Source organism: Cnephaeus nilssonii, assembly GCF_951640355.1.
Source record: "Cnephaeus nilssonii genome assembly, chromosome: 19".
NCBI lineage: Eukaryota > Metazoa > Chordata > Mammalia > Chiroptera > Vespertilionidae > Cnephaeus > Cnephaeus nilssonii.
This window is the reverse complement of record NC_137090.1, coordinates 42,520,792-42,543,763: the sequence shown is the minus strand read 5'-3', so window position 1 is coordinate 42,543,763 and position 22,972 is coordinate 42,520,792. Positions and strand designations below refer to the sequence as shown.

The window sequence follows — 22,972 nt, the reverse complement described above, 5'->3', positions numbered from 1 at the left end:
CCCACTGGCCACTCCCACAGATGTGATCAGAAAAAGTGGGGCGAAACAAGCGAAGAGTAGAATGGCATGGGCAAAAGCTTCAACTACACCCTTACTCTTCTCTGAGGCTTTGTTTTCCCAATCCTTATTTAGAAACAACCGCACTTGTTAGACACCCCCCTGGCCCTCCCTGTCTCGGCAGGCCACCACTGTCCCCCGGCCCCCCACCCAGGCTAGCAGCTGGTCTTTGCTAATCGGTCATACATCTCAGTAACAACAGGGCCTTCGCAGCTGTTGCTGAGAAAACTAGCGGGTGGGATAGCGCCCAGCATTAAGTTACTGGTCCTACTGTGCTTGAGAAAGGCTCGCGTTAATATGCTGCTGATGAAACGGCAAGGTGCACAGGGAAAGAGAAGAGGAGGGCGGAGCGGGGAGGGAGAGGAGGAGAATTATTATTGTTGCGTTGTTCCTGGCATAAGTTTCGTAATCACACAGTCCTGCCACAACCCTGTGTTGTGACGGAAGTCTACTCAAAACTCCAGGAGGACGTGAACGTTTTCAGTTTCGCCCATTTTCCTGTAAGATGGGGTTTCTGAGGCCAGTCTCTGATTGCTCTGCCCCGGGCAGGCTCCCCTGATGTGGAAGCCTGGGAGCTGCCTGCGCGGTGGGCAGGCAGGGCCTCCCCAGCCAGGCTGGTCCGTCACGGCGCCAGCCCCAAGTTCAGCAAAAGGCATCTCAAACTCCCAACCTTCTAGAGTGGGAAGAATGGCCCTAATCCTGCTCATTTCTATATATACCTTTCCCCTGGCGACAGCGACAAAAAAACGTGAGGCAGGAGCCGCTTCTCAGCCTGTGGTGTGGTCATCCTCCTTCCAAATATAGAGAAGGAATGAGCCAGGGGGCTCAGCGGGCCTATAAAAGCGCAGCCGGCAGCAGCCCCTCCTAGCTGCTCTCGTGGGCGGAGGTAAGTCACAGCCCCTCCTGGATGGCTCTTGCCTCGGCGTGGCTGGGCACCCTGGGCCGGGCCTTGTCTGGCTTTGCTAAGAAATAGTTAGATGTGAAGGACAGGTCCTCTTTCCCCCTCCTCTCCCCATCATGGGCAGGACCCCTGGACTCTCCATGGGCCTCGGCCGGTCCAGCGGGGTCACGGTCTCCCTTTGCCTCTCTGAGTGGTGCAGGGACCATGGGATGCGGCGCCTTCCTGTGCCCTCACCTGCCCCACCTGCGTGTGCCTGCCACGCGTCCCGTCCTCCCAAGACCAGCCACACTGTCCGGTGTTGGTCAGCCGCTCTTAGAGATTGCTCCCTGCCCCAGGCCTAGAACCACAAGCTTTTAGACAGAGATGCTGTTTTTATTGTCCACTTCTAATGCGAGGCATTGCAGACTGAAGTGCGGTCCAGAGTGAGCTGGTAAGAGCCATCCAGGTTGGGGGCAGTTGGGGGCTTTTACTACCTTAATGGCTTACTTGTGGGTCCTGTCCCATCTGCTCCTCCAGCTTGCCTCTGGGGTAAGTTATTAGTCCTTTCTCCTTATTCACCTAATTTACCAGCCCCTATTCATCTCCCACGAAGGCCCGCCCCACAGCTCTCCTTGTTTAAGAAGGCAGTCCCCACCCTCGAAGCCGGACCGGACGCTGCCAGGTGCCCTGAGCTTCCCTCTTGCGTTCTCTGCAGGTCTGGTTTCCACGGCTGCTGCGCCTCATTGTCCTGTGTGTGTGCCTCTCAGGTGAGAACTCTGGCCACGTCCCTGGCTGGGGGGAACCTGAGAGCTCAGACCAGGACCGGGAGGCTGGGGAGGAGCAGAGAGGAGCACTTAGGAGGCCTTCCGAAGGAGGCGAGGTCAGATGCGGCTGCTGTCCTCAGCAACTGGAGGCAGCCCCGCCGCTTTCCTTGTGGGAGAAGGTGGCCACCTTCGTTCAAAATGGTTCAAAAGCTCCTCAGCTATTTGCGATTGAGCAGGATCTCTTTGAAGAATGGCTTTTGTTTTTTATGGTGTTTGTTTTAAAGCTTCCCTGGGCAACACCTGGATTTCAGAGGATGTGAGGTCCAAGCGGGCTGGGCTCACCTCTAGGTCCTTCAGCGAGCCGAGCCTCAGATAACGAGGAGATGGGGTTACATGTGTTCCGCTGATTTTCCCAGCACTAAGTCTCGTGGGTGGGGCTCCTGGGACCGAGCACAGCCTGGGCCTGGGCCTGAGCCGTGGTAGAGCAGAGGCGGGCAGGCCTGGGCCCGCTGGGAGGCGGCGGCTCACGGTGGGTGGCTTGCCTTGCAGCTGACGCCATGAGCAGCGACACTGAAATGGAAGTGTTCGGCATGGCCGCCCCCTTCCTCCGCAAGTCAGAGAAGGAGAGGATCGAGGCGCAGAACCAGCCCTTTGATGCCAAAACCTACTGCTTTGTGGTCGACTCGAAGGAAGAGTATGCCAAGGGGAAAATTAAGAGCACCCAGGATGGCAAGGTCACGGTGGAAACCGAAGACAACCGGGTGAGCCCCGTCCAGGCCCGCATGGCCTACTGGCTCTCCGCCTGCTCCTCGAGGCCTGGTCCATGCATCGCCCCGCGCGGCCCGGCCCTGCCCAGGTGGCCCTGGCGCCCGCGCGCCTCTCACAGCCTCACTGCTCGGCTTCCTCGGAGAAAGCACAGCCAGGGCTGGTGCAGCTGGGAGACCTGACGTGGCTGATGAGAGCAGTTGGGTCAGGTGCTTCTGTCAGTGTCCACGGTGCTCTGAGCCAGAGGGCCGGCTCTGTGCATCCCGAGGGCGGGCGGCTGAGAGTCCAGAAGTAGGCAGGCCCGTTTGGAATGCTCTCCTTTGGTAGCTTAGGTTTGCCCCCGATTCTTCTAGCAACAGCTGTCTCACCCAGGAAGGAAGGACAGTGGGTGAGGGGCCCTCTCCGACCACAGCTCAGTGTGAAACCGCAGCCTCCCCATGTCCCATGAGCAGGCAGCCCGCAGGCCTAGGCCGTGTGGGAGTGTTAAGAGGAATGCTGGACGTCCCTAACTTCTGGACTCTAGACCAGAATCTAGAAGAATCTGGAATGTTCCAAGGAAGTTAAAGGTAAAGACAGGAAAAATAAAACCGGAAAGAGGAAAGGGAAAGAGCTAGCACCTAGCTGTCCTAGGCGCCCACACCCAAGTTGGGCGTGAGTAGAAAGGCATTGACAGTGCCCCTCCGGGCTGCGGGCTCCCTCCCGCCGGGCTCTTTTTTGCTGTAATGGAGCCGAGACGGGGCTCGCCGAGGGGCAGGGAAGACGGGGCCAGCGTGAAGGATGGCCATCTAAGACAAGCCCGACCACCCCCAGAGGCTGGCTGCACAGGGGCCGAGGGAATCTCTGCAGAAAAGGCAGGTGTCCACGGCCTCGTCCAGAGAGAACCAGAGTACGAGTCATGTTCAAAGGTCTCAGAGAGAGAGGAGGTGGGCAGGGCAGGGGCAGGAGCGGCTCTGTGCCCAGGAAGCCTGCGGGCACCGCAGACACAAGCTCAGGGCTGGAACCACGGCTCTGCCTCATGGGCCCCTAACCTGGGTGAGAGGCGGAGGCAGGAGGGGTGAAGCATGGGTGGGGGGTGGTGAAGGGGCCAGTTTCAGACCCACGCTCAGGGGCCGGACAGCGGTTCTCAGAGAGCTCCGGGTGTGGTAACGCGGTGCCAGCCTGCTGCTCCAATGCCACCTCCGTCTTTCTCCTCCATCCCCGTCTCAGGGACGGTACACACGCCATTCCGAGGAAACAGGAATGAGCCCCCCATGCTGAGCAGTGCGGTCCTGCTGGGGTCCTGAGCCGCGGTTCCTCCGCCCCCCCAGCTGTGCCTGCACCTGCCCACAGAGGCCCCGCCCTCGCCTCGGCCCTTGGCAGAGGGCCAACCCAAGCCCTGCGTGGCGGAACCAGGTCTCCCGCCGGCAGCACCATCGCCAGCTGCCCCCAACCGTGTCTCCCTCGCTGCCAGCCGGCGTTTTCCCTCGCGCTCGCTCCGGACCGCGGCTCACCAGCCTCTTCGCGGGAGACAGGTCCGCAGTGGGCACCCGCGCAGGGAACCCGTGGTGAGCACCGCGCCTCTTCCCTTTCAGACCCTGGTGGTCAAGCCGGAGGACGTGTACGCGATGAACCCGCCCAAGTTCGACCGGATCGAGGACATGGCCATGCTGACGCACCTGAACGAGCCGGCCGTGCTGTACAACCTCAAGGACCGCTACACCTCCTGGATGATCTACGTCCGTGCCCGGGGCACCCTGGGGCTGCGGGTGGAGAGGCCCGTGCGGTGATGGGATTTGGAGAGATTCGTGTTTGACTGAGCTGTTGAACAAAAGACGGGAAATGGAACAAAGAGGAAAGTGGGGAGAGAAGCTAGAAGATGAGAGAACAAGGATCAATGGGACTGGAAGGAGAGGGGCTGGAGGAAGGAGGGCGGGAGCAGGAGGAGCCAGCGGGGAGCAGGAACCACAGGCTTTGGGCTCAGCTGTCACTCACCAGCTGTGGGCGGTCCAGCCACGCCCCTCCTTGAGTCTCAGGGTTCTCACCTATAAACAGAAATTACTTGTTTCCTTCTTTACTAATTTATTTTAAAAAATAAAGTGAAAAAATAATACAGTCAAAGGTTTTATATACACATACATACACATGCATATGTATTTTTTACCCTCCCACAGACCTACTCTGGCCTCTTCTGTGTCACCGTCAACCCCTACAAGTGGCTGCCGGTGTATAACCCCGAGGTGGTGGATGGCTACCGAGGCAAAAAGCGCCAGGAGGCCCCGCCCCACATCTTCTCCATCTCTGACAACGCCTATCAGTTCATGCTGACTGGTAGGTTTCCAAGAGGCAGCCCGGAGTGGTGAGCAGGCGCTGGACAGGGCTCCCGAGGAGTACCGTGTGGTCTTGGGCCTGCACCACGTGGTCTTGGGCCTGCACCCCATGCTCCTGGGCCTGCCCTATTCTGCCTGTGACCTCCACACAAAGGAGAGGGGGGTAAAGATGCTTAAAGAGCAGAAAGAGGCCAGTTCTCCGAGCCCCTTGCAAGCTCTGGTGAGAAGTGTGCATTTAATGCAAGTACTGGTTAAACCCTATGAAACTAAGATTCCTATGGGCCAAAACATTATTGACAATCTCACACGGTTCAACCTAATACAATCAGAAGCCACTGCCCGGCGACAAGCCACTGGCTGGTTTTAAGCAGGGGCTTAACCTCTCTGAGTCTCATTCTCCATCTCCCACATGGGACTAAACTAACTGCGGGAGGGCAGAGGAATTGTGCATTGAACTATGACTGCTTGAGAAGGGGGGTAAAGGGGGAGCTCTTTTTATATTGCCATCGACTCTGTTTTATTCTTGCGTTTGGCAGATCGTGAAAACCAGTCCATCCTGATCACGTAAGTGTCCGGGCGCAGGGCAGCGTCGTCGCCGTGGCTGCTGTCCCCGGTGCAGAAGGCACCTGCTCTGTTCTGTCCACTGGAAAGCATTAGGACAAAGTCCAAGTGAAAGGTCGACGTGGGGTGGGCGAGAAGATACGTGGGAGGCCTCAGAACATGCATTACCCATCCTTGGGTCAGCTCAGCTGTGGGCCTCCCGGCCTCTGCCTCTCAGAGCATGTCCAGGCCTCCGTGTGGCATCTTGGAGAGACTGTTTACGCTAACAGAACTTGTATCTCTCTCTCTCTCTCTCTGCCAATAGCGGAGAATCCGGGGCAGGGAAGACTGTGAACACCAAGAGGGTCATCCAGTACTTTGCAACAATTGCAGCTACTGGTGACCTTGCCAAGAAGAAGGACTCCAAAATGAAGGTGAGGAGATGAGGGAGGCTTGCTGTGTTCCACGGCTACCCTTTGTCTTAACTTCCTGGTGAGGGGCGAGGGAGGCAATACCCCCTGCTCCAGGAGAGGAGAGCAGGCCAGGAGTTAAGCCTGAAGGACAGCAGCATCTTAGGTGACCCGCGCAGGGCTGATGGGACAGGACCAGACCCTGTCACTGTTCTGGAAAGTGAGGCTCTGAGAAAGGTCCGCTGGGAGCATCGCAGAGAGCTCCTTCTTTTGTGGCAGAATCACAGCCCCCCTATCGAGAGAACTGCAGCGTGTGTTCCCTTTCTAAATAAAAATATTACAACGGTTTGAAGTGAATCAGACAACCTGACTGACTGGAGAATCAAGGAATGTAGTATTAAAAGAACCTCAAGTCAAGACGCTCACTATAGCTAAATAGAACAACATGGCAAAAGTGTGCTGAGTGAGACAGGATGATGATTTGCTTCGGCCTCAGATTGGGAAGGGGGAGGGAGGGACTGGCTGTGCCCTAACTGCCAGGCACATGGACCGGCAGGAGCGACGGGGCGGGGAAGCATTGCTTACCGCGTGCTGCGGCTCCTTCCTCCCTTGACCCCGTGCCTAGGGGACGCTGGAAGACCAAATCATCAGTGCCAACCCATTGCTGGAGGCTTTCGGGAACGCCAAGACCGTGAGGAACGACAACTCCTCCCGCTTTGTGAGTCCCAGTCCAGACACGCGGGGGTTTTCTCTGTGGCTTATGGGACAAGCAAGGTCCCGTCCTCACAAAGGTTGCATCTGGAGGGAAGAGACCGTGAAAGAACAAAACAAATCAGCAAGACAATTTCGGATAATGATACATTCATATAAAGTTCACCAAGCAGGGCCTGTGATAGGGTTAAGGGGGCAGGGTCTCCTTTAGAAGGTGTCGGTAGGGGAGGCCTCCAGGTGGGGGGCTGTGAACCCTGAGCTCTGCAGGGTGAGGAGGAACAAAGGACAACACAAGTGCACAGACTCTGACATAGGAGGGGGCCTGCTGGGAGGGGAGCAGCTGCAGAGAGGTGGGCAGGGGGCGCCCATGAGGTGAGGGGAGAGGCAGAGAGACCTGTCACATAGGTACCTGTAGACCTAGAGAAGGAGTTTGGATTTCACGCAGAAAGCTACTAAAGGATTCTACAGGCAGGAAAGTGATATGGTTTGATTTGCATCTAGAAAAAAACAGTCTCTTACTTTGTTGGCTGCACGTGTGGGGTGGCTTGGAGGCAGCGTGGAATAAAGGAATGGGGAGGAAGGCACATCATCTGGAAAGAGGAGGAGGGGGAAAGAGAAGGAGGGAGGAAGAGGAGGACATGTGATTTCCAGCCATAGGGAATAAAGCTCCTATCAGCTGGCCCAGGAGGCTGCTGGGACGCTTGGAGCCATGGTAAATGCTGGGCTCCGTGTCCCTGCAGGGCAAGTTCATCCGAATCCATTTCGGCACCACGGGGAAGCTGGCCTCTGCAGATATTGAAACTTGTAAGTAGATGCTCAGGATCGGATGTCTCAGGGAGGTGGGGGGGCAGCTTGGAAAACAGTGCTGTGTTGTGTTCACAGATCTGCTGGAGAAATCAAGAGTGACTTTCCAGCTGAAGGCTGAGAGAAGCTACCACATCTTCTACCAGATTCTTTCCAACAAGAAGCCGGAGCTCATAGGTGAGCAAGTCCCCAGGAGGGCTGGTCTTTCAGGCACTTTGGCTCTGACATTACTGGTCCAGCTAAAGCCACACCTATACAAAGGGGACTCCGCAGACAACAAAGTTTGTTTTCGAAATGAGATGTAGGTATATTGACAGTGACGTGCCAATTTGAAACAAAACAAAACAAATCCAATGGACAGCAACAAGGTGAAACCACTACTGAATTCAGCGCTGGTTTATAAAAGCCTTCTGAATAGCTAAGCATTTAATTGACATTTAGCGCCCCCTTGTGTTCGATCACGGAAACCCATCTTTCACCAATGCTGTGAGGCCAGTGCAAAATCGATGAGTAATCCAGCCTGTGGAGAGTCCCTGCCCTTTGTTCTGCACCCTAGGGGCCTGTGCACTCGCTCTTCCGCGCCCTTTGGCTGTGTTTGCTCACCATTCTGGTCCCAAGCCTGGGAACCGGTCGCAGCTTTTCAATCTGTGTCCCCCTCCCCCAGACTCCGCCAGCGTCCCTTTTACCTGTTCTGAACCTACTTCACTAAGCGCCATGCAGAGCAAGAGACTTCAAATACTGCACTCTCCCTGGGTTCTTCCTCTACACTGCATGGGCCGGCTGCGCTGTCTTCCCCGCGCACTTTATATCCAGTCATAGCCTGAGCACCGAGAGGCTGTTTAAGAGATCTCGAACTCTAAATCCAATTTGGGCTCCAGCAGTAAGAGTTTCAAACCAGAACAGGAGCTCAGACCCACTGGGTGGGTGTTCTCTTTGCATCTATGCGACCTCCTCTAACGACTCATTTCAGAGCTGCTGCTGATTACGACCAACCCTTACGACTACCCGTTCATCAGCCAGGGCGAGATCCTGGTGGCCAGCATCGACGACGCGGAGGAGCTGCTGGCCACGGATGTAAGCAGAACAGAGAGAGGTGCGGGGTGCTCGTCCTTGCCCCTGGGGTCAGCCGCTGACATGCCGTTCTCTCCATGCCAGAGTGCCATTGACATCCTGGGCTTCACTGCAGAGGAGAAGTCCGGGCTCTACAAGCTCACGGGCGCCGTGATGCACTATGGGAACATGAAGTTCAAGCAGAAGCAGCGGGAGGAGCAGGCAGAGCCCGATGGCACCGAAGGTACAAAGTCACCGAGGCAGGGTGTAAGCCAAGCATGTCAAACTCGCGGCCGGCGGGCCGCATGCCGTGAGTTTTTCATGCCTGGTGTAAGCCAAGGTCGGTGGGTGTTCGACTGAGGCTGTTTGAACCTCTCCAGGGCTCAGGTGCCTGTAGACACTGTAAGCACCCGTGTTTGCCGAATGGCTAGAATGGCCTGGTTTCAGCTGCAATGAGCAGTGATGGGGCTTTCTGGAACCCCTCCTGCCTTTCAGACCATCTGCCATGTTCTCTGGGGGATTTAGCTTCCAGTGGCCGCATGTACGCCGTTTAGAGATAGGAAAAGTAAAACACCCTGAGACACACTGAGCCGCCTCTGCAGCATCTGGATGGCTCTCAAAGTGTCTCTTCTTCGTTGCCAAGCTTCAGTGCTTCCCTTTGATCATCTTTCTTCTCTCGGCAGTGGCTGACAAGACCGCCTACCTGATGGGCCTGAACTCCTCGGACCTCCTGAAGGCCCTGTGCTTCCCCAGGGTGAAAGTGGGGAATGAGTACGTGACCAAAGGTCAAACTGTGGATCAGGTAGGCGGCCACTTCGGGGCGGGGAGGGGAGGCAGGTACACGATGGCCGCTGCCGGCAGACTCATCGCTGGTCTTCCCCGCAGGTTCACCATGCAGTGAATGCCCTTTCCAAGTCAGTTTATGAAAAGTTGTTCCTGTGGATGGTCACTCGCATCAACCAGCAACTGGACACGAAGCTGCCAAGACAGCACTTCATTGGGGTTTTGGACATCGCTGGCTTTGAGATCTTCGAGGTTTGTGTTGCTTGTGTTCATGCTCTGTGTTATGTGGCCTGTGTGAGGGAACTGGTTTTCATGATTCTGTAAGGGAGATGCTGAGGTGGCCGGCATGTCATAGCATCACATCTTGTAGGAAAACTAGAGGAGGGTGAATCAAGGAGAAGAGAATGTGAAGAGGGTTTGCATTATTTTAAGAGGGGTTGTATTACTTTAAGAGAGGGGAATATTTGTGTCAAGTACAATTTTAAAGGCATAGTCCAATGAATAAAAAAATATCTCAAATGTAATTACTGACTTAGGGAGAATCAAGCAAAGAAAGAATATGATAATAAGCCAATCATGCAATAGTTTACATAAATATCCTACTAGCATAGAGCCATTCATCAAAGTGTATATTTGGTGTCTACCAGATAGAAGACATGCAGGTAAATAAAAGATGAGCTTAAAGTCTGTAGAGGAAGATGAGAAGTATATAAGGTGCACTGAAGAGTAACTACAAAATAAGACTGCCTGTGGTGGGTGCACAGGCGAGGCCCCAACCCTGGGAACTCAGGAGAGGGAGACACACCTGCTAGATGGAGGTGCAGAGGAGACTCCAAAGAGGAGACATGACCTGCGCTCAGCCCTGGAGACTGTGACCATATCTGAAAGCAAAATGAGCTGGCTGGAGCCGAGCAATGAGGTGGGAGGTGGATGGGTCTTTGACTTAGAAAGAAGTCTAACTTTTCACATGAACATTGTATTTTGGTGTTAGTACAACAGCCTGGAGCAGCTGTGCATCAACTTCACCAACGAGAAACTGCAACAGTTTTTCAACCACCACATGTTCATGCTGGAGCAGGAGGAGTACAAGAAGGAAGGCATCGAGTGGACGTTCATCGACTTTGGGATGGACCTGGCTGCCTGCATCGAGCTCATCGAGAAGGTATCCTATCTGTCCACTCAGTGGCCTCTCCTCGCACCCTCTGCTGCTCACCACCGCAGGTCTTGTTTACCCACATGCATTTCACCTTAATCTAGCCCATGGGCATCTTCTCCATCCTGGAGGAGGAGTGCATGTTCCCCAAGGCCACAGACACCTCCTTCAAGAACAAGCTGCATGACCAGCACCTCGGCAAGTCCAGCAATTTCCAGAAGCCCAAGGTTGTCAAAGGCAAGGCCGAGGCCCACTTCTCGCTGGTGCACTACGCGGGCACCGTGGACTACAGCGTCTCAGGCTGGCTGGAGAAGAACAAGGACCCCTTGAATGAGACGGTCGTTGGGCTGTACCAGAAGTCCTCCAACAGGCTCCTGGCACACCTCTATGCCACCTTTGCTACCACGGATGGTAACCGACTCTCCAGAGTCCCCTGTAGTCATGCCTCCTCCTTCCAATTCAGCCCACAGGACCCCCAAATCTCTAGTGGCCTGCTAACAAGCGTGCACCAATATCATTTCTTCCAGTTGACAGCGGAAAGAAGAAAGTTGCCAAGAAGAAGGGCTCTTCCTTCCAAACTGTCTCTGCCCTTTTCAGGGTAAGAAAAACACACGTTTACTTGCTTGTAGCTGGTTTGAGTCATTGCAAAATGAGCAATGTAGAGATTCTAAACTCGGTTATTCCAGAACAGCAATGTGGTCTTCATCTGGTAGCTGTCAGTTGGCGAGGTGCTGGTGTGATGATGTTTAAGGGAGGTCTGACAGAGGGAGGACTGGAACTTAAGGATCATTTGGTTCTGTAACTAGCTGGGCCGGCTGGCCTGGGAGTGGGTCCTTCGCACAAACTTTCTCACTTGCCCAAAGGACAGGCAGGAGCACCTCATTCACCCAGGGGGGGCTGCGTACATCTCTTGAGTTGATTTCGGGGGGCATTTTCTACTTCGTTAGTCTCTGGCTCACTGTGAAACAAAAGACTATTATGTAAGGTTGTGGGTTTTGTTGTGTGTGTGTGTGTGTGTGTGTGTGTGTGTGTGTGTGTGTGTGCCCACTCCTCTAGCCATAGGACTATTAAAAGAAAGAGTTAAATAGCTCCATCATTCTTTAGAATCCATGATAAGTTTAAGATACGAATCTTACTTTCCATTACAATATTTCTCTGTGTTTGTGAAAGCCTACAGTAAGCTGTCGAATTTAATCTTTCTCTTTCAGGAAAACCTGAACAAGCTAATGTCCAATTTACGAACGACGCACCCTCACTTTGTGCGCTGTATAATTCCCAACGAAACCAAAACCCCAGGTGAGACGGCGGCGGGTCTCTGGGCTGCGGCCAGTCTCCTGAAATGCTGTGCGGGGCTGATGTCCTTGCTTCCTTCCTCAGGGGCCATGGAGCACAGCCTTGTCCTGCACCAGCTGCGCTGTAACGGCGTCCTGGAGGGCATCCGCATCTGCCGGAAGGGGTTCCCCAACCGCATTCTCTACGGGGATTTTAAACAAAGGTGTGTCATAAATATCCTGCACGATTCGCAGTAAGATGTGCACATGCTGGAATTTGAGAGAGAGAAATACTGATGAAAAAACTTCAACAGAACTGTTAGGGACCTTCCGTGTAAAATGAATAACCTCCCACGTGGCCACAGTGTACATACTTCTTTCCTCCACGTTTTCTCAGGAGCTTATCTGATGTGCACGTGGCAGAAAACACCTGGACTGGGGATCGGGAGGCCTAGCCTCTAGGCCATGACCCAGCATGTGATTATGGCTGCTTTCTTTCTCTTTCTGGACCTTGGCTTTCTTACCTACAGGAAGAGAGACTGAATTATACGGTCTCCAAGGTTAATGATTTTGCTAATAGTCTCTGATTGCTTCTGTGTCTCCAATGGCAGATACCGAGTGCTGAATGCCAGTGCAATCCCAGAGGGACAGTTCATCGACAGCAAGAAAGCTTGTGAAAAGCTGTTGGCCTCCATCGATATTGACCACACCCAGTACAAATTCGGACACACCAAGGTAGCCTCAGTTCTGACAGCTGTTGGCCTTTAGTCCCTTGTAGACGTCCGCAGACACGGACTCACGCCATCCTTCTCCCCTCTAAGGTGTTCTTCAAAGCTGGCTTGCTGGGAACCCTGGAAGAAATGCGCGATGACCGTCTGGCCAAACTGATCACTCGGACACAAGCTGTGTGCAGAGGGTTTCTCATGCGCGTGGAATTCCAGAAGATGGTGCAGAGAAGGTGAGTGGGGTCTTTATTCTAACATGAGCTCTTCTGAGAATGTGTGTGTGTGTGTGGGGGGGGGGGTGTCTTTCTGAGAAATAACCGATATTTTGTTTTTAGGGAGTCCATCTTCTGCATCCAGTACAACGTCCGCGCCTTCATGAACGTCAAGCACTGGCCCTGGATGAAGCTCTTCTTCAAGATCAAGCCCCTCCTCAAGAGTGCGGAGACCGAGAAGGAGATGGCCACCATGAAGGAAGAGTTCCAGAAGACCAAGGATGAACTGGCCAAGTCAGAGGCAAAGAGGAAGGAGCTGGAGGAAAAGCTGGTGACTCTAGTACAAGAGAAAAATGACCTGCTGCTCCAAGTACAGGCTGTATGTGTTTAGAAATCTTTTTGTTTTCACTTTTCTTCTAGAATCGATTATTTAAGAAAACTAGAATTTTGGTGGAAGTTTTGCTTTTCGGTTCAGATGCTTCATAAAGAAGCATATAACAAAACACTGAAATGTCACACGCCTTATCTCATTAAAGGAAATCATGATTCTTTTTTTAAAGGAAAGTGAAAACTTGTTGGATGCTGAGGAGAGGTGTGATCAACTGATCAAAGCCAAATTCCAGCTGGAGGCTAAAATTAAGGAGGTGACCGAGAGAGCCGAGGATGAGGAAGAGATCAATGCTGAGCTGACGGCCAAGAAGAGGAAACTGGAGGATGAATGTTCAGAACTGAAGAAAGACATCGATGACCTTGAGCTGACATTGGCCAAGGTTGAAAAGGAAAAGCATGCCACAGAGAACAAGGTACTCTCTTTGTGGGTCTTTCCAGGATGATGTTGTCATTGCAAACCAAGCTGTATCTCTTCTTACAGTTGCTTGTGGCTTCTTCTTAGGTTAAAAACCTGACCGAGGAGCTTGCTGGGTTGGATGAAACCATCGCAAAGTTAACCAGGGAGAAGAAGGCCCTCCAAGAGGCCCACCAGCAGACCCTGGATGACCTCCAAGCTGAAGAAGACAAAGTCAATTCTTTGAGTAAAACCAAGAGCAAACTGGAACAGCAAGTCGATGACGTAAGTAAACACTGCTAGTTGGCAGTCCTGGAACTTCAGGGTTGAAAGAGCCCCCTCCCCCCGCAAAACCCTCTGGCGTAAAAGCATTTGTTCCGATAAGGAAATGATGACTTTTGCAGCTGGAAAGCTCCCTAGAGCAAGAAAAGAAGCTCCGTGTAGACCTGGAAAGGAACAAAAGGAAGCTGGAGGGAGACTTGAAGCTTGCTCATGAGTCCATATTAGATCTGGAGAATGACAAGCAACAGCTGGACGAAAGGCTCAAGAAGTATGCGCTCAAACCACTAGTTTCAATTTTGCTACTTACTGGTATTTTGTCTTCACACATTCTCCATTTCCCATCACAGGAAGGATTTTGAATACAGTCAACTGCAGAGCAAAGTGGAAGATGAGCAGACCCTGGGCCTCCAGTTTCAGAAGAAAATCAAAGAGCTCCAGGTAGGAGGTGTCTGGGATTTTTCTTTTACAGGCGGGTCACTCACAGTGCGCTGGGTGCTCTGTGCTACAAGCCATTTTGAGCACGTGGTCCCACCATGGGCCTGCCTGCCTGCCGCAGCGGTTTCCTTTCTGCTCGGCTGCCAGAGCCTGTGGATAGCTTTTTATATGATCTTAAGTAGAATACATAATTGAAGTATTTGAGTCAACATTTCACTGACGGGACAATGTCCCGGGTTGATCACTGCGGGGTAAGGACCATGTTGGTGCAGGAAAAGGTCATATTAAAGATAATTAGCAATCATCCTATTTCTCTGGGAGCCGTTCCAGAATTGGTTTGTTAATGGGGATGGAAACTAGCCTGCTCTTGGCATGCCGAGGGAGTCACTCGGGGGCTGACTGGCTCACAGGCTCGCATCGAGGAGCTGGAAGAAGAGATTGAGGCAGAGAGGGCGACTCGAGCAAAGGCAGAGAAACAGCGCAGCGACTACGCCAGGGAACTGGAGGAGCTGAGCGAGCGGCTGGAGGAGGCGGGAGGCGTCACCTCCACCCAGATCGAGCTGAACAAGAAGCGGGAGGCCGAGTTCCTGAAACTGCGCAGGGACCTGGAGGAGGCCACCCTGCAGCACGAAGCCACGGCGGCTGCTCTGAGGAAGAAGCACGGGGACAGTGTGGCTGAGCTCGCCGAGCAGATAGACAACCTGCAGAGGGTCAAGCAGAAGCTGGAGAAGGAGAAGAGCGAGTTCAAATTGGAGATCGACGACCTCGCCAGCAACGTGGAGAGTGTGTCGAAATCCAAGGTACCTGGGCACAATGCTCTGGATTGAAGAGACCTCTTGGGTCATTCAGATCTCAAGACTGACTGACTTTTCTCCTCTTTCTCAATCCTTTAGGCAAATCTGGAAAAAATATGCCGAACTCTGGAAGATCAGCTAAGTGAGGCCAGGGGCAAGAACGAGGAGGCTCAGAGGAGCATGAGTGAGCTGACAGCACAGAAGTCTCGGCTTCAGACAGAGGCTGGTGAGCGAAGGGAGGCGAGAGGGGCGACACCTCAGGGAGCCCTACAGGGGCAGCTGGGCAAAACAAAAGGGCAGACTTTGTTTGGGGGAGAATTTCTTCAAAAGCACTTTTTCAGGAAAGAAACTATTGGAATAACCCAGAAAAAGAGCTGTTCAAAATATTCTGAAAGAGGAGAACACAGAGTGTGAGTTCAGTCAAAACAAGAGAGAGAGGTAGGCCAGAAAGAGAAGGGACTCAACTGTCACACGGTTTAAGCTCTTTCAGAATAGAACCTGAACTGAAAGAAGCTGAAAGGCAGGACTCGGACTAGAAACCAAACCCCACGACCTTCCTCCTTCTTGCTGCACATGTTTTCCGATTGTCTGCGATCAAGACAATGAGTAAAGGAACATGGCCACTTTGTTCTTGGTGTGCAATACAAACAGCAGGGCCATTATTGGGGCTTTCCCTGGGAATGTGGCTTCCCCAGAGCTGGTCCTGCGGCCCATCATCACAGGTGGACCAATCCCTCACCAGCAGCCACAAGACAGTGAAGACAGGAAGTTTAGTTGCCATTCCAAAATAATCTTCGGGTTCTAGAGTCCTAAAGCCTCTCACCCCCTCCTTTCTTCTCTTACCTCCTTATACATGCAAACCCGAACTTAGCATATTCCTCCAAGAGACTACCTTCAAGTCGTTAGCGATATCGAGTCCTTGGAAAAGCACTATTTCCCTTAATGACAAATCGACAAACAGCTGGAAACACCAGCCACTGGGAGGTCTGGTGGGAGTGTTTACGTGTTCCTGGTCACGCCTAAATTTACCCTTGTCCTCATGAGTTATGTTGGCAAAGTCACTTCACATTTCTAGTCATTTACAACAATACTTATCAGGTCGGGCTTCCACTTTCCTTCTCACGGACTCACCCCTTCACCCCCAAGAAAGGACCACACCTTATCATTTACTCTCTCCCCAGATCTTCTCACAGTGCCTTACACACAGTAGGAGCTTGGTAAGTGAATGAATGAATGGATGCACTAATGAAGCATTTCTTTCTGGACACAGGTGAGCTGAGTCGTCAACTGGAAGAAAAGGAAAGCATAGTATCCCAACTCTCTAGGAGCAAGCAAGCTTTCACCCAGCAAACAGAGGAGCTCAAGAGGCAGTTAGAGGAAGAGAACAAGGTACGCATCTGAGCGAGCGCTTCTCTGAGCTAATTTTCAAGAACCACCGGGCAACTTTATTCCGTAGGTGCTGAGAAGAGGAACAGACTTGGATTGTGACATGCACATGGCATTAAAATATCAATCCCCTGGGGGCTCTTCTCTTTCTTAACAAATTTTAGGCCAAGAACGCCCTGGCCCACGCCCTGCAGTCCTCCCGCCACGACTGCGACCTGCTGCGGGAACAGTATGAGGAGGAGCAGGAAGCCAAGGCCGAGCTGCAGAGGGCGCTGTCCAAGGCCAACAGCGAGGTGGCCCAGTGGAGGACCAAGTACGAGACGGACGCCATCCAGCGCACAGAGGAGCTGGAGGAGGCCAAGTATGCAACCCTATTTACCTTTAGAAGAACTTGAACCCTTCAATGATCATATGATAGTGGGCACGGACTTTAGAACTACTAGGAAGTGAACTTGTTTTGTGACTAGATGTCCCCCCATCTCACGCCTTTGCGTGTGGTGCTGTGCCATTGGAGGGACCCGCCTTAGCGTATTTCCTAAGACAAGCCACTTTGATCTTGGCTAGAGGCAAGGCAGGCTGTGGGTCCCTGATTTCTAGCAGCCAGGAGGCTTTCCTGAGCTTAGGAAAGCAAATACATGTTTGAATCACAAGGTTAGTGATTCCAACATGATGAATAGTGATGTCCAAGAGGCTTGAAACTGAAACAGCATCTGCTTCTCTTTCATATCCTCCAAGGAAAAAGCTCGCTCAGCGCCTTCAAGATTCAGAGGAACAGGTTGAGGCAGTGAACGCGAAGTGTGCTTCCTTGGAGAAGACCAAGCAGAGGCTGCAAGGGGAGGTCGAGGATCTGATGGTGGACGTGGAAAGAGCCAATTCCATGGCCGCGGCTCTGGACAAGAAGCAGAGGAACTTTGACAAGGTGCGGGGTCAGCCCTGTGCGGGGTCAGCCCTGTGCTGCCGAGCGCAGTGATGCGGGGGAATACCTGTGGTCCTGTGAGGAGGAGACTGGGTTCCCTCCTGCCCCTGCTGCACAGGGCCCTGTGAGCTTGGGCTAGTCCCCAAACTTCACTGAGCTCTGGCTTCCTCATCTCTAAAGTGAAATGGGATGGGATGGGGCTGGAGTTCCTTTCGAACATTGTCAGTGGAGACAAACATGTTTCTACAAATGTTTCCCTCCCCGCCCTTACCTCCCCCGCCCCCCACCCGCCACACACACACTGGGTGGCTGATATGCAGGAATAGAACCTGGGCACTGGGAGAAACTTTCTGGGAGCCCCCTTGTGGGATGGCAGATAGGTTGAGTTTTAATGAAATACTTAAAAGTGCAGGCCCATTTTCATGTTGGAGAAAGAGTAATTATGCTCAGCTAATTCCTTCTCAGAGGATCCATTTAGTTTTTGGAGACAGTCGTTACTGATCAGTTATGGATCTTGAATAAATTCACAGAACAAAATCTTGGCCAGTCCACCAATGAAGAGCAAGGAGCTAGGCAAGAAACACCCCAACTCTGAGCTTTCCCTTAGGGTGGTATGAAGTTAGGAGCTGGGGGCAGAGCTAGTCAGCGGGTCGCCTCCTCTCCTGTCCCAGGTGCTGGCCGAATGGAAAACGAAGTCCCAGGAGAGCCAGGCGGAGCTGGAGGCGGCCCTGAAGGAATCCCGCACCCTGAGCACCGAACTCTTCAAACTGAAAAATGCCTATGAAGAAGCCTTAGATCAACTTGAAACTGTGAAACGAGAAAACAAGAACTTGGAGCGTAAGCAGTTGAAAACTCCTGAAACCTCCCTCTCACAGCTGCTCAGTGTGTGGGAGAGGGTGACGCCGGGCTCCCATTTCTGGGTCGCGTGCTGGAAGAGCGTTCATGGGAGGGGCTATTTTGGGGTCTTTCTCTCTAGAGCATCTTATCTGTAGGAAACAGCCCTTAGAAGTGTAATAAACTAGTGAAAAGCATGTAGTTGATGCTGCCTGCCCGGGAACCCGTGCAGAGGTGTTCAAATGCATCATAACTCACTTCCTTGCAGAGGAGATAGCAGACCTCACAGAACAAATTGCTGAAAATGGCAAAACCATCCATGAACTGGAGAAATCAAGAAAGCAGATCGAGCTGGAGAAGGCAGACATCCAGCTGGCTCTGGAGGAAGCGGAGGTGAGCGGACGCTGGGGCGGCGCAGGCACCATGAGGCCATGGTGGGTGCCCCCTGGCAGGCTAGCTGGCCCCACTGTCTTCATTTTTGCCTCTGTAGAACCCACAGCCCGAAATCTGCACCCTTCCTATCAAACGGCTTGCTTCGAGTTTCAATGAGATAATACTGTGTTGTCTTAAATGTATTGGGAAAAATCATTACACTTAAAATAGGTCTAAAAATGAGATTTTACAAAATCTTAGATGAGTTTAAAATATGCACAAGGCTGTGTTTGCCCAGTGGATTGAGCATTGTCCCATGGACCAAGGGGTCCAGAGTTCAATTCCAGGTCAGGACACATGCCTGGGTTGCAGGCTCGATCCCCAGTGGGGGCATGCAGGAGGCAGCCAATCAATTAATCTCTCTCATCACTGATGTTTCTATCTCTCTCTTCCTTTCCTCTCTGAAATCAATAAAAATATATTTAAAAAATATGCACAAGGTGTTTTACGCTCCTAAGAAATATGATCATTGCCTTAGCCAGTTTGGCTCAATGGATAGAGCATTGCCCTGTGGACTGAAAGGTCCCAGGTTTGTGTCAGGTCAAGGGCACATGCCCGGGTTTCAGGCTTGATCCCCAGTAGGGGGCATGCAGGAGGCAGCCAATCAATGATTCTCTACCATCATTGATGTTTCTATCCCTTCCTCTCTGAAATCAATAAAAAAAAATTAAAAGAAGAAATATGATCATTTAATGTTATCATTTCCTGATGATATAACCTAAACCAGTGGTCGGCAAACAGTGGCTCGCGAGCCACATGCGGCTTTTTGGCCCCTTGAGTGTGGCTCTTCCACAAAATACCACTTGCGGGCGCACACGTACAGTGCGATTGAAACTTCGTGGCCCATGCGCAGAAGTCGGTTTTCAGCCTGGGCGAGTCTATTTTGAAGTGGTTCTAACACCGAGCCACACTCAAGGGGCCAAAGAGCCACATGTGGCTCGCGAGCCATGGTTTGCCGACCACTGACCTAAACAAATAGTAAGGAAACATTTCATTTCTGCACTGGAGATGAATTAGGGGTTGTGAATTGCAGAGTTAGGGTTATGAACATTCCATCGAAGCTTTATCACCGGGAAGGGCAGTGCGGCAGGCGTGGCACCGACCCCGGCACTATTCCCGTGTTTTGTTCTTTAAAGGCTGCCCTTGAACACGAAGAGGCCAAGATCCTCCGAGTCCAGCTGGAATTGACACAGGTGAAAGCGGAAATCGATAGAAAGATCGCCGAGAAAGATGAAGAGATTGAGCAGCTGAAGAGAAACTCCCAGAGAACCGTGGAGACCATGCAGAGCGCGCTGGATGCCGAAGTGCGCAGCAGGAACGAGGCCATCAGGATCAAGAAGAAGATGGAGGGGGACCTGAACGAAATTGAGATCCAGCTGAGCCACGCCAACCGCCAGGCTGCCGAGACCCTCAAGCACCTCCGGGGTGTCCAGGGACAGCTGAAGGTCTGAGAGCGCTCCCGGTGGGAAGCCTCAAACACTCAAAGGGGTCCTAATGCTGACCTCCAACGAGACTTTCCTTTCTCTCTGGCTAGGACACCCAGCTGCACCTGGATGACGCTCTCCGGGGCCAGGAGGACCTGAAGGAGCAGCTGGCGATCGTGGAGCGCAGAGCCAACCTGCTGCAGGCCGAGGTGGAGGAGCTGCGGGCGTCTCTGGAGCAGACGGAGAGGGCCCGGAAGCTGGCCGAACAAGAGCTCCTGGACTCCAACGAGAGAGTGCAGCTGCTGCACGCCCAGGTGAGCGCGGGGAGGTGGGGAGGCGGGGAGGCGGGGGGCGACTCAGCCCCTGATGCCTGGGTAACCCCGCTCCTCTCACCCCAGAACACCAGCCTCATCCACACCAAGAAGAAGCTGGAGACAGACCTCATGCAGCTCCAGAGCGAGGTTGAAGATGCCAGCAGGGATGCAAGGAATGCAGAAGAGAAGGCAAAGAAGGCCATCACAGATGTGAGCATTCCCCGGAGCCTGTGTGGCTGCCCTGACCCTGTCATTAAAGCCCCTGCCCTCTCCCAACCCGAGATAGTTCCCCTTAGACAGGTGGGGCTCCCCCAGGGCACACATGGGGTGCATTCTGCTCTGAAACCACTGCCCACCTCCCTCAAACACAGCTGTCGTCTCCTGCATATTTAAAAGGTGGATATGAGAAATACAGGAGCATAGAGAAAAAAAAGAAGACAGGGAAGGATTACATTCTGTCTCTTAGGTCCAAGGGGGCTATGCTCTTCTCTCCTTCAACATATGACTTATTCCAAGTATAAAAGTGAGACCATCAGCTGTCAATATCCCACCACATTTCACCTCACGTGAAGCCGGCGTGGCTCCCAATAGCACCTAAGCTTTCTGGGCTCAGATGTCTTCTCACCAAGGCCACAGCGCCCACAGCGCCACCTGCTGCCTGAGCAGGACATTACCTTGCAACTATTTTGCTCTCCTGCTGGTTCACACACACCCTGATTCCCTAGAGGCCTTCCCTTAACCTCCCTACCCCCATACCTGTGATGCAAGGTATCAAAGCAATCTTCCCTACATTTCAGATTCCTTTGAAAAAATATATTGGTGATCACAGTGATAACAAAAGAATTTCCTTGGGTGGGCAAAGTTCCAAGGAGGCCAGTTTAAGAAACGGAAGAAAGCATTTCCCCTCCAGTCCCTGAGGTTCCTTTCCGTGCCTGGTGTAGCCCACTTCATATTCCCTGCGGAAGGGTGGGCTCATCATCTTACCTACGGCGCTTTCTGTTAGCGTGGCTCTGGTCCTCTGGCCACCCAGGTTTGGGCAGCTCCTCGGCACTTGACCCCTGCCTGCATCTTAGTGGCTGTGATTGGCTTTGCAGGCGGCCATGATGGCCGAGGAGCTGAAGAAGGAGCAGGACACCAGCGCCCACCTGGAGCGGATGAAGAAGAACCTGGAGCAGACGGTGAAGGACCTGCAGCACCGTCTGGATGAGGCTGAGCAGCTGGCCCTGAAGGGCGGGAAGAAGCAGATCCAGAAGCTGGAGACGCGGGTACTCGCAGCGTAAACAGCTTCCCAGCTTCTCCCATTGGTGCTGCAGCCCCAGACTAACCCCCCCAACCGTGTCCCCAGATCCGAGAGCTGGAGTTGGAGCTTGAAGGGGAGCAGAAGAAGAACACTGAGTCCGTGAAGGGCCTGCGGAAATATGAGCGGCGGGTCAAGGAGCTAACTTACCAGGTGAGTGGGAAGAAAACCGAGACACCCTTTTTCTCCGTAAAGTGCAAACGACACCTCGGGTTCTGTCTTCGAAATACAGCAAGGCACACTTCAGCCCCAGGAAACTGGCCGGACCTCACGCCGCTCTCCATTTCCATATTCCCATTTCTAGAGTGAAGAGGACAGGAAGAATGTGCTGCGATTGCAGGATCTGGTGGACAAACTTCAAGTGAAAGTCAAGACCTACAAGAGGCAGGCGGAGGAGGCTGTAAGTCAGCTGCGTGCGTGGCTTAGAACTGCAGCCTGTCTGTTTCTCACAGTGAGCTCTCAGACAGGTGCTCGCTGGCCTCACCTGCCTGGGCGCTTTGGTTTCAGGATGAACAAGCCAATGCTCATCTCACCAAATTCCGGAAAGCTCAGCATGAGCTCGAGGAGGCTGAAGAGCGTGCCGATATTGCAGAATCTCAAGTCAATAAGCTTCGTGCTAAGACCCGAGACTTCACCCCCAGCAGGGTAGGTGGCTCCCGCTGGAGCTAGACAGAGAGCAGCAGATGCGTGCGGGACTCACAGGCCCTGATGACTGGGAAGGACCCGCTGTGATGTAGACATTTTTGAACTGGAAGGGGCCCTAGAGAACCCTCAGCGTTAGAGCTGGTGGACCCTGGGTTCAGGAAGGGAAGGGGTTTGCCTAAGGTCACATAGCTGAGAACAGCCCCGCTAGAACCCAGTTCTGAGTCGCACTGAAAGACACACCATTCTGGAAAGGAAGGAAAGGTTCCCACTGAGACCTTTCAGTGCCCTCTGCTGGCCCCGTCCTCAGTCACGTTCCATGTAGATACCTGTAGGCGGAGGCCCAGTGTGGGGGGCTAGTTCCCTCTCAGGGCCAGTTTCTCATCTCTGGGTGAGCTCCTTCATGTGTGCCATTGTGCATTCTCCTGTGATCCAAAAAATATCCCACGTCCCACTGAAATATACAAGCAAGCAACTGCCTGACACTCGCCAGGAGAGGGCGCAGGAGGCAACGTGTCTGCCACATGCTCAGGCTGCCTGCTGTCTTTGCAGATGGTGGTCCATGAGAGTGAAGAGTGAGCGACCCTCTTCTGGAACAGGACAGAAGATATGCAAAATGTATATTTTCATGGTACCTGGCCATCTTACCTAATTTCCATGTGACTGCTTTTCACCTGCAATAAACTTTGCTTTGTTTTCAGTTCGGGGCTCTTTCATTGTTTTCTCTTCGCCATGGGGAAGTGGCTCATTGTTTGGTGATTTTAATGCTTAATGTTAAAATCTCAGTAAGCAGATGGCTTGATCAATTCAACTGGTGTGTGTTTGTGGAGAAGGCAGAGATTGCTCTTGTTTAAATGTGAGATGAGATCAGAAAGAAAAAGTGCTTCTAGGGTAACCCCAGCTTTGGCAGTGGGAGGCAGGAGAGGAGGAGGAGTTTGTCAAGAGGCATCTCTCAATATGGCATGACAAAAACCCAAGTTGAATAGGGTTATAAGGCAAGG

The 22,972-nt window shown here is 52.8% G+C and overlaps 1 protein-coding gene across 1 annotated transcript; it reads left to right on the top strand.

The window, feature by feature from the left end:
- Positions 1-2,258: 2,258 nt before the first annotated feature.
- Positions 2,259-22,550, top strand: LOC307115652 (myosin-3; the record flags this gene model as incomplete). The annotated part of the gene is made up of 39 exons (XM_079798956.1): positions 2,259-2,462; positions 4,038-4,181; positions 4,617-4,773; positions 5,309-5,336; positions 5,638-5,746; positions 6,348-6,440; positions 7,174-7,237; positions 7,316-7,414; positions 8,208-8,311; positions 8,393-8,531; positions 8,971-9,089; positions 9,173-9,322; positions 10,062-10,232; positions 10,328-10,634; positions 10,751-10,821; positions 11,432-11,519; positions 11,601-11,718; positions 12,106-12,229; positions 12,316-12,452; positions 12,555-12,810; positions 12,992-13,234; positions 13,324-13,500; positions 13,620-13,765; positions 13,845-13,935; positions 14,343-14,732; positions 14,826-14,952; positions 15,997-16,115; positions 16,277-16,473; positions 16,848-17,031; positions 17,700-17,865; positions 18,131-18,255; positions 19,431-19,739; positions 19,829-20,032; positions 20,117-20,242; positions 21,127-21,297; positions 21,378-21,482; positions 21,634-21,729; positions 21,837-21,974; positions 22,524-22,550. The coding sequence occupies 39 exons, from the start codon at positions 2,259-2,261 to the stop codon at positions 22,548-22,550; spliced, it is 5,823 nt and encodes a 1,940-aa protein (XP_079655082.1).
- Between the last annotated feature and the right edge of the window lie 422 nt (positions 22,551-22,972).